This window comes from Rhagoletis zephyria, unplaced genomic scaffold (genome assembly GCF_001687245.7).
Source record: "Rhagoletis zephyria isolate East Lansing unplaced genomic scaffold, Rhagoletis_zephyria_1.1 Rzeph_scaffold_14806, whole genome shotgun sequence".
NCBI classification, from domain to species: Eukaryota; Metazoa; Arthropoda; class Insecta; order Diptera; family Tephritidae; genus Rhagoletis; species Rhagoletis zephyria.
In genome coordinates this window covers 1,284-11,994 of record NW_016171873.1, presented here as the reverse complement: position 1 = coordinate 11,994, position 10,711 = coordinate 1,284, and the positions used below count along the sequence as shown (strand labels likewise).

General features: G+C 34.1%; 1 protein-coding gene across 1 annotated transcript; it reads left to right on the top strand.

Moving 5' to 3' along the window:
* Positions 1 to 914: 914 nt before the first annotated feature.
* On the top strand, positions 915 to 6,284 carry LOC108378743 (calcium-activated potassium channel slowpoke-like; the record flags this gene model as incomplete). The annotated part of the gene is made up of 6 exons (XM_017635047.1): positions 915 to 1,184; positions 1,265 to 1,772; positions 2,259 to 2,395; positions 2,596 to 2,738; positions 2,801 to 3,020; positions 5,536 to 6,284. Coding segments are annotated over 6 exons (1,416 nt in total), but the record flags the coding sequence as incomplete, so codon positions are not given.
* Positions 6,285 to 10,711: the final 4,427 nt, after the last annotated feature.

Sequence of the window (10,711 nt, the reverse complement as noted above, 5' to 3'; positions counted from 1 at the left end):
TGTATATTGATTTCGATAGGCATGTCGACAAAGGTCTCAATAAATATTTAAATACTTATTAATATATAAACTTCTGCCGTAGGAATTTTCGATTAAGTGTTTTTTGATTAAATTTTTCCTGAAATTTTAACAATCGATAACAATTAAAAACAAATATATCGAGAACCAGATATCGATATGTATTTCTTTCTCTTTATCGATAACGATGTTTGTGTTGTCATGTATACAATTTTTAACTCTATTTTAAATATTTTTGCCTTTATTCGCAATGCAAAGTACCACGAATAGACTCCAAGAAGTTTGGGAAAAAGTGGATTGGGCCGTCAAAGAGCCAAAACTCAATTCTTAAAAGTTTTGAGCTTTCGAGTCGAATACGCGTAGCAATGTTACTAAGAATCTCTTTAATAGGGAAATGGGAAATTACGTTAATTAATTTATGCACATTTTATTTGTAATTGTAATTGGATTTATATGCTCATTTTAAAGTTACAAAACAACTCAAACTCACATCAAATCCTCGCGCTAAGCACTCAACGGTAACCAAACAATCGATAACATTTTCCCAGTGAAAACACGCATAAGCATTTCAAAACATCAACGCGTAGCATCCAATAGTTTTGTTTTGAAACATTAAACAAAAAAACGTTTAAATTAAAAACAACTAATAATATTTACATACATACATACATACTTCAGAGTGCATTTTCTTGTTATGACTGAGCACAACTACCTATACAGCACAAATACTCATACATCAATACGTACGTTTGTCCGATCCCATGATTCGTTTTATTCCATAAGTATTAATGTCAAAAAAAAAAATAACTTCTTACTAATTTGTGGTTATTTGTAAGCATTCATTCATATGCATACATACATACCTAGCTATATATTTACTTACATGAGTATAGTAGTATTGCACTGCGGTTGGGTATTTGTTCGCGCTATTTACCTATGTATATTTAATTATCTTTATATCTCGACTTTTCTCATTTGCTGCGCTCAGGCCAACTAGCCGGAGTTCCGGCACTGGTACACAAAACCAAAATGGTGGCGTCACACTACCGGCCGGTATTGCGGATGATCAATCGAAGGATTTCGATTTTGAAAAGACCGAAATGAAGTACGATTCGACGGGTATGTTCCACTGGAGTCCGGCTAAGAATCTAGAAGACTGCATACTGGTGAGCGTAACAAATTGCATTTAATTGCGAAAAACTATAATTCAATTTTTTTTTATTTCCGCCCTTACTTTTGCCATCAGGATCGCAATCAAGCGGCAATGACCGTTCTAAATGGTCATGTTGTCGTATGCCTTTTTGCCGATCCAGATTCGCCGCTAATCGGATTGCGCAATTTGGTGATGCCACTGCGCGCCTCAAACTTTCACTATCACGAACTGAAGCATGTGGTGATAGTCGGTTCGGTGGACTACATCCGACGAGAATGGAAAATGTTACAGAATTTGCCAAAGATATCGGTGTTGAATGGTTCGCCGCTGAGTCGCGCCGATTTGCGTGCCGTTAACGTGAATCTGTGCGATATGTGTTGTATATTGTCGGCGAAAGTTCCTAGCAACGACGATCCGACGCTGGCCGATAAGGAGGCCATTCTCGCGTCGCTCAACATCAAGGCGATGACCTTTGACGATACGATCGGTGTACTGAGTCAACGTGGGCCCGAATTCGATAATCTGAGCGCGACCGCTGGCAGCCCCATTGTGCTGCAACGGCGCGGCTCCGTTTACGGCGCGAATGTGCCCATGATAACAGGTAAACTGCATCGCACTAAGTTGGCTGTGTTTGCGATTAAACGACCAAATCACGCGCGACACGTTCATCCAGCCGGTGACGGATGGCGCAAAGTTGGCTGGCACACACATGGATGTCTTTTTTTTTTTTTTTAGTTAATATTGGTTTGACGAATTCTCCTTATCACATTGATTTGTATGTTTGTTTGATTGCGTGATTTTTTCGTATGCACTCAAGCACTAGATTTGTAGGTATGTAGTTAGTTAGAAAAATATATACGAATTATAGTAGTGAGCGCTTTGCAATGATCCAGATTTTCTGCAAAAATCCAAAAATAAAATACATTGCAAGGCATTCACGCGTCGTTTGTGAGCCAACTTTGTACCAATCATACGCCCGGTCATGAACGTATTAGTCGCATTAGTCTGCTCACGCCATATTCTACAATTCGCTCGCCGCCTAGTTAAAGGTCAAAGCGTTAAACTTTGTTTTGGTTGTTGTTTCAAGAACTGGTCAACGATAGTAACGTGCAGTTTCTCGATCAAGACGATGATGATGATCCGGATACGGAACTATATCTGACGCAGCCGTTCGCCTGCGGTACCGCCTTCGCCGTTAGTGTTCTCGACTCGCTGATGTCGACGGTAATTTAAATTAAACTACATACCAGTAGCTACCCCTACCTACTAACAAAAACAAATAAACAAACAGTTAAAAAATGAAACACCTGAAACACTATCTCTTTGGACCTCTTTTTGGGACTGCCTACAACTTTTGGGCTACAACTTGCATCCCACATACTAAATCAGTTTAATTTGCTCATTTATTTTTCGATTTACTCTAGACGTACTTTAATCAAAACGCTTTAACGTTGATCCGCTCTCTAATCACCGGCGGCGCTACACCAGAGCTGGAGCTCATACTCGCCGAAGGTGCTGGTCTGCGTGGCGGCTATAGCACCGTGGATAGTCTTAGCAATCGTGACAGGTTGGAATTTTAGTGGATAATATTTTCTATTCATTTTTTATCTATTTCGTTTGCATACTTAGATGTCGTGTTGGCCAAATATCTCTGTACGACGGACCATTGGCTCAATTCGGTGAATGCGGCAAATATGGTGATCTATTTGTGGCGGCGCTCAAGTCGTACGGCATGCTATGCATTGGCCTCTACCGATTTCGGGACACGAGTTCAAGTTGTGATGCGAGTAGCAAGCGCTATGTTATAACGAACCCACCCGATGATTTTTCACTACTGCCAACAGATCAGGTGAGCCTTAGTATAGTAAAATAGCAAGCTTTATGCGAAGTAGTATTGCAACTTTACAGAGTTTAAATTTTATCAGAGGTAAAGGTACAAGTAAAAACTTTGAAGTTTTCAAGGATTTTTCAGTACCAGTCAGAGATTTTTCAGACTATTCGTGTTTTACCATTCGAAAATTTTTCAAGATTTTTTACAAAGTTGCAAGATTTTTTTCGGAACACAAATTGTTCTATTTTTCGATATATTACGGCACTTTTTTAATTTTCTTGGAATTCTTTGGTGTTTTTCGAAATTTTTTCGTTACTTTTCTGGGTACTTGATGTTTTGTATCGGTATTTTTTCGATTATTTTTTTTTTAGTATACATAAATACTTCGGGTATTTTCGAAACTTTTTGGAATTTTTCGAATACTTCCCGTTCTATTTCTTCCGGACTTTTTCAAGATCTTTTTCGAGAAATCTCACTGTTTTTTTTTTGCTCGGAATAATATAAAGCAAACTTTTCGTACACAACAATAATCGGTTTACCTCGCTTAAAATAAAAAATTAAAAGAGTCAAAAATAAACTGTTTGTTATTCGTTGTAAAATGCATCCGATCTCTGACATTTTTTTTACAGAAGAAACATATAGTGTGTGATAGATATTTTAAGACCCTTCGGTTTTAAAGAGCCGAAATATTTTCAGTCTGAGTAGGATCAAATTTAAACCCGGTCATAACCATGCAATGCGCATTGATCAATAAGGATAAATACATATTTGTGTATATCGATAACGAATACGATATTACGATTTTCCGTAATAAGTATTGATACCGATATCGGTTAATATATCTACAAAGGTAGACAGACAGATGTTAATGAGCCTTTTATGCCTTAAACTCATCATAATATTTCTTCAAGGATTAGCTTTTCTCCTTACTCCTTTTTAATCGGTATTTAAACCTATTGCAAGGAATACGTCAGGCGATCTTCTACCTAATTGGCCTGTATTTTTCTGCGGTTATACTCAGCAAGAGAGTTGAGATTTTCTATAAACTCTAAAACTAGAAAGAATTTAATCTCAAATGGAAAGAGGTGACCTTTAGTGCCGCCTAACGACTGTCGGTTGAAATTAGAATGCGTCATTATGGTATTTCGAATGTAAGTTAAATTTCGCTAACGGGCTAATGGCGATAACGGTAGCTATCTGCACCTATGCCTTCTGGAGGCATGGGGCACGTGTTATCGACATACATACATAACGATAATATCGACAAAGCTTTCGTTAAATATATATGTCCATTTCAATCAAATTTAACCGAAGAAAGACTGGGTGCTTAGAGGTGCTCATTACCACCCGGCAGAGCCTAGGTTCAATCCATGGTCAGACCACTATGATAAGCAAAATGGTTTATACCTGGGGAACATAGCGGTTATGATCTTTACGATGAAAGTCATAATTCAACCGTGAAAATTGGATTTCTTATTTCCCGATCAAATTTAATAATTATTTTGTGATTGTAATTTTTCGATAAAAAAAAATAATTTGTTTTGGACTTCTATTTTTTCTCTAAAAAATAATCATTTCTTTGTGTTTCTTACTTTTTCGATAAAAAACAATCATTGTTTTTGGATTTATCTTTTTCGATAAAAAGTAATTGTTATTTTGTGATATTTATTTTTTGGATAAAAAATAAACGTTATTTTTGGGGTTTTTCGAAGGCGACGTAAAATAGTACATTTCTTCCATTTGTAACAAAATCAAGTCACTTACACTATGGACAACAAATGGAAGGTATTTTAAAGATCCCTATTTCAAAAATATTTTAAACAGGGTTGCCACATATTTTGAATCGCATTTAATTTGATTTTTTGTTTAGAAAAAAGGTAAAATATTACTATTGAGAGAAGGTTCTTAAACAATGCTTTCCCTATATACAAAATTGTATACCTTGGGATAGTAGTGTAAGGTTGCCACTTTTTTCGATTCTGCACAATTTATCTAAAACATCGCAATATGGATATCAAATGAAAAGTATTGTTGAGGACTTTGGTGAGAAAATATTTTCGATCAGGGTTGCCACCTAAATTTTTTATTAAGAAATAGATAGATATCGAAATTAATTTTTTTTTTTTTCAAACATATTTTTTTAAAGCTTTCCAAATGACCAGTCTTTGATATATAAACCTTGAAAAGTTTAAAAAGTATATGCACACCGGGCAAAGCTCGGTCAACCTGGTAATATGCATTTACATGAGGCGATTTGTTGACGGGCGATAAGCCCGCCTCATGTAAATGCAGCTTAAGGTAAATAGGAGAAACTCTGCCAGGCACTTAGCAATAAAAAACCATTCTATAAGAATTTTTCACTAATGAAGAAATATAAAACCGAAGGGGCAATCGATATCTATCTTCAATTTTTTACACATTTTAAGTAAAATTATACAACCTTAATGCCTTGTCGTTAATATTTCTTTCTTACTTTCTCATTTTTGCTCCCAACTATTTATTCAAAACTTAATCATCTTTCTTTATATTTTAGGTTTTCGTATTAATGCAATTCGATCCGGGCTTAGAGTATAAACCGGCCGCTGTGCGTGCGCCAGCTGGCGGTCGTGCTGCCAACACACAAGGCTCCGGGGTCGGTGGGGGTGGTTCAAACAAGGATGATAACTCTTGATTGTTACTGTGTAGCGCCTTAACTGATGGTCCTTACTCGTACATTTGAACAATGGAGCAAACGATCGGGTACAAAATAGCGCATTTCTGGCAATTAATAATCGGCAAAATATGGCAAAAATTTCTAAAGGCAATGCAAAATGTATCAAACAAAAAGTATTAGATAACACAACGGAAAGTTCGTGTTCTAAGTAGTATAGCCAAAGAAAACTGATTGTGAATTGGAAAAGAAAATTACCTATATGGAAAAAATAACAATTGTATGTAGTACTTGGCAGACCAAGTAAATGCGCTATTTTGTACGTTTATATTTGCACAGACATTCGCACAAGCGAACCTCAATGGTATTCTACATAACAAAATGAGGAATGACACCAAACTACTAAACAATTTTATATCGATTTAAAGCAAATGTCTTTGCAAATATAAAATAAAACTCCAATAAAAAAAAATATATACACCAAACTGATTCATTGGATCAGTAGAGTAAAATCCATCGTTCAAATGGTTTAAAGATTGCTTCCCACACCATTCCGTCAAACTCCTCTAACTTCTTGATAAATTTTTCTAAAATATATTTATAACCTGTATTTATTTTTATTTTAATTAATTTAAATAAAAAAAAATAACAAATTAAATTTTTTGCTTAAGTATATTATTTATTTAGTTAAACAAACATGTATTTTAATTTTAAATTCATCTTTAAATTTTTAGATAATTTTGCCATTTTTTCTTGACTGCACTTGCATCCTCTCCCATATAGAAAGACCTACCTTGTAGCTTAACTTTTAAAGTTAAATCGTATAAATATTTACAATAAAATCTAGTTATGTATGAACTTTTCCAGAGAAAAAAAAACTTGATTGTAGCTGTGTAACCATAGCTTTTTAACAAATTTTATGTTGTTATTATTTTATATATTACATATTTGTTGTTGTGCGGAATTACTTATAAGGACATACGCATATATATGTATATGTTTAAATACATCAAAATTATTGCTAAGACACACAAGAGATCGCCTGCACACCTACACAGAATATGCTGTTGTGAAAAATCGAAAATGTTTTCATGACTATTAAATTTTTGTTCAGAGAAATTATCTAGTTCGTTCTGTACTTATCTTTGAAGAACTCGCCGTTCGTTCGCTGTACAAAATTTCATAACTCAAGAAAAACGGCTTCTAAATTTTTAGTAAAGTTTTTCCTTTAAAATAAAATAATAAAAAAAAAAAATTTTATTCATAAAGATAATGCGAAATTTTATTGCAGAGTATAAAGCTATTAGCGAGTTGCTTACCTTGTGATCAAACTGTAGTTGCTTCAGTTGCCACTTTAGCAAAATTTAAGGTAGTAAAATTGCAAAAAAGACAAAATAAGGATATTCTTATGAGATATCTTAAAGGGCAAACATCGATAAAAACATTTTTTTTTTATAATTATGACATTCTTGCGGGATATTACCGAAAACTTTTTGAACTCAAATATGACTTTTTTATAGAGCTTTCGGAAGGCAATGGCATAGTTTCTGGTTACACCGCTTTTCTGGCTTTCAGCAAGCGACTCAGTTGTATGCTTATAAAATGGAAGGCAGGTGTAGGTGACCTAGCCAATTTTCGCTATTTGACTCAATGACTCTAGCTCAGTTTTTTAAGTCAACTCAGTGAGGTATCATAACTAATTTATAACTCATTTTCTTGGCTTTTCAATTAAGTCGCGGTTTCAGTCAACATTTTCCACATATTTTATTCTTTCTTCTTCTTTACTTTTACTATTAATTCTGAGTTCGGACTCAACCAATTGACTCACTGGTCAAAAAAAAAATAACTGAACTACTGCGTCACAATATTTTTGGAAAGTGAGTCTGAGCGTGCGGCTCTTTGCTAGGAGTCAGCTCACTAACTCAACTCGGTGCTGAGCTTGAAAATCTTGGCGCTGAGTTCAAACTTTAATTTCAAGCGGGCGCTTTCGTTGCTTTAAAGATCCGTTCTAAAATTGACAAGATACATCACCATGCTTGACTTTGCCAATTCTGATCTTTCTGGGTTTATGAGACGTTAGCGAAGTTAAAAACAACTGCTGTTATCTAAACTCCCCAACAAGCTTTTCAGGCGTTATGTCTTTCGGCGTTCAAGCCGATTATTTAGTTAAAGCCTTCGATGAAAGAATAGCGTTCTTTTGTGTGTCTAAAAAAACTAGTCCCGTAAGCTCAAAGCAAAACAAATTTCATTGTTTGAAACACAAAATATCGTTTTATTTTAATTCTAAAAAGTTTTTTATTTATTTTTAGTTTCATATATTTTATTTTTATTTCTTTGTACTTATGTAGTTTCAAATAAATATTAAATATATGAATCCAATTTCTTATTCAATATTGGCTTGGAGTAGCACTTCATTTTCTAAAATTTTTCACAAATCAATATTTTTTATGTATCTATTTATTATTGTAAATGGTTGTGCATAAGACTAATATCTTTTAACCAATTAGGAAATTTGAACGCGTATGGTTTGTTCTCTCCAGAGTTGGACTGGTAAGGGCTATTTTTTGAAGCGGGGCCGAAGACTGCCAACGCTTAATGGTTTTCTGCGCAAAAATAGTGTGGTCATGATTTTGTGTATGCATGAATTTATCATAGGAAAATTTTTGTTTTCAAGAGAAAGTTAGAAAAAAAGTTATCCGCAAATTTTTAAGTTCGAAAAAAATGTTTTTCCAGCAAGTTTTAAAGTGCGAAAAAAAATTGTTGGTGTTTTTAAATTTATTGACTGTACAATGCGTTATTATTATTATTATTTACATTTTGATGGGGGGCTTTGTTTAAATTTTTGTCAAAATTTTTGAGTTCAGAGTGGCGAGAATTTTGAGGGTTTCTTGATTTAAGGAAATTCTTCTGATGAAAAGTTTTCTTCTGTTGCCTTGCTCTTTGGCGTCACTTTTTATTTTAAATTCCGTAATATTTCAATTTCGTTTTCGTTATTATTTCACTATTTTATTTAGTACATATTTCATTTTTAACTATACATATGTGTATATTTATAAGCTACCAAAACATACTGCTCTAAAACGTTCGACTACAATTCGATAAAATCGTTTATTTAGCAAAAAATAAAATTATTACATACTACTTCAAAAACCATCTCAAAATTACGCATACATATACAATATATTGGTGATCGACATATTGCTTACAAATTTTGTTAGAGAAAATATGTACTCAGTAGCATAAAGCACATTCATATGCACCTATTTCCACTCACTCCCCATACATCCCATGCGATTTATTCGATCAGCGCTTTTGCACTCATTTCACTATCGAAAAGCTAAGAAACAAAAAAAAAAAAGATAAATAAATAAAAGCAGCTTTGAACACCGCCTCACGGCCTTACGACTTCACCACGATTTCGTAGTACACGCACCGCCATAGCGCGCATCAAACATTTCAATAAACCATTAACTTCACACCAACAAAATCGGGGGAGGTAGGTATGTATGTATGCATAATAGAAAATATGTATGTATGTATAGTAGATACATCTTGTGCTTCATATATAACATTATCTTAAAGCATTTACCACCATTTTCACTGATAACTTACATGTGTGCCACTTTTTTCTTAATATTTCAATATTTGTGCACTGCCGTTGGCTACGCAAAGAGTTCGTACACAATTCCTCATCACTTGGCAAATGCGTAACAAAAAGACATATTCAAAGATACTCATAATGCACATTTCAATTATCGTAATTTACGTTACATTACGTTATTGTCATTTTTTCTACAATTCCTACGTTCATTTACGTTTACATCAGTATTGCTTTTTATTTTGAATGTTTATTATCATCTCTGAGTTTCAACTAAGTTCATCTAATCGACGAAATATCAAGGAACAACAAGCAAGTAAAAGCGAGTCAATGGTGTGACGTAAGCAACTGGGAACCATTAGTGAGGTTAGCTACACATTAAGCAAAGGTATTACAAAGTACTCTCGGTAAAAAAAAAAACGAGAAAGTCAAAAACAAAAAAAAACCCGAAAGCAAGTGAGTCAACAAAGCTACAACTATACAACCTACTGAAAACTACAAGTCAAACAACAATCAACACCAAATTTAGTAGAGTAACAAAGTAATAGAAAATTAAAGAAATACAAAAAATATGCAGGTGCGAAATACCACTAAAACTCGAGAGTCAATCTCATCCTAAAATGGCTAAATTTTAAAAGCGATTAACGCTGCACAAAACAAAGCCGCGCTCACACTCGCAGCAAGCAGGCGCTGTTGATGACATTTAGCGAGTACGAGTGATGGGAGAGTGAGTAGTGTCCATGCTTTCGCGCGTAAATACTTACAAAATGGAAAAGCATTGGCTTAGTACACTGCTTTGCAATACAAATTCTAAACAATTGTAATATACAGTACGCATATACATATTTGTATCTATGTATGTATGTAAAACTTAAACAACACACACAAAAAAAAACACTTATACTAACTTGTACTTACAAACTAAAATGAACAAAAAAGCAACAATTACCTGTACGTATTCCAACTTTAAGCAAAGAACGAAATTAAAAAATGCATACAAACAAATATAACCAATTGAAGAAATTGCGTTTATGTTAACCATCTTAACACTAATACAACTAAACAACAAAAACAACAAACTGCAGTTTGAAATTGGCACATGCACATTTATTTTTAATTGATTTAATCATGTATTGGTGACAGCGTACATTAGGCTGGTCCAAAGTAAGTAAAGTCGGAATTTTAATGCTCTCACCCCGTAGGGTTGCATTTTATAAGGGCAAAAACCATTTTTAGTAGCAATGGTATAGAATTCTTTAAAGTCAATATTTTTCGATCGAAAAACTCTGATTCACTTTAGGAGATTTCTGATAATAATACCCAATTGTTTATTTCCAAGAGTCCAAGTTGTCTTTCTAAACCTCTAAATATTTTTTGATTTCAAAATAAAACAGGGGTGCATTTTTTTATAGAACCATAAATTCCGACTTTACTTTTTCACATGCAATTTTGGACCACCCT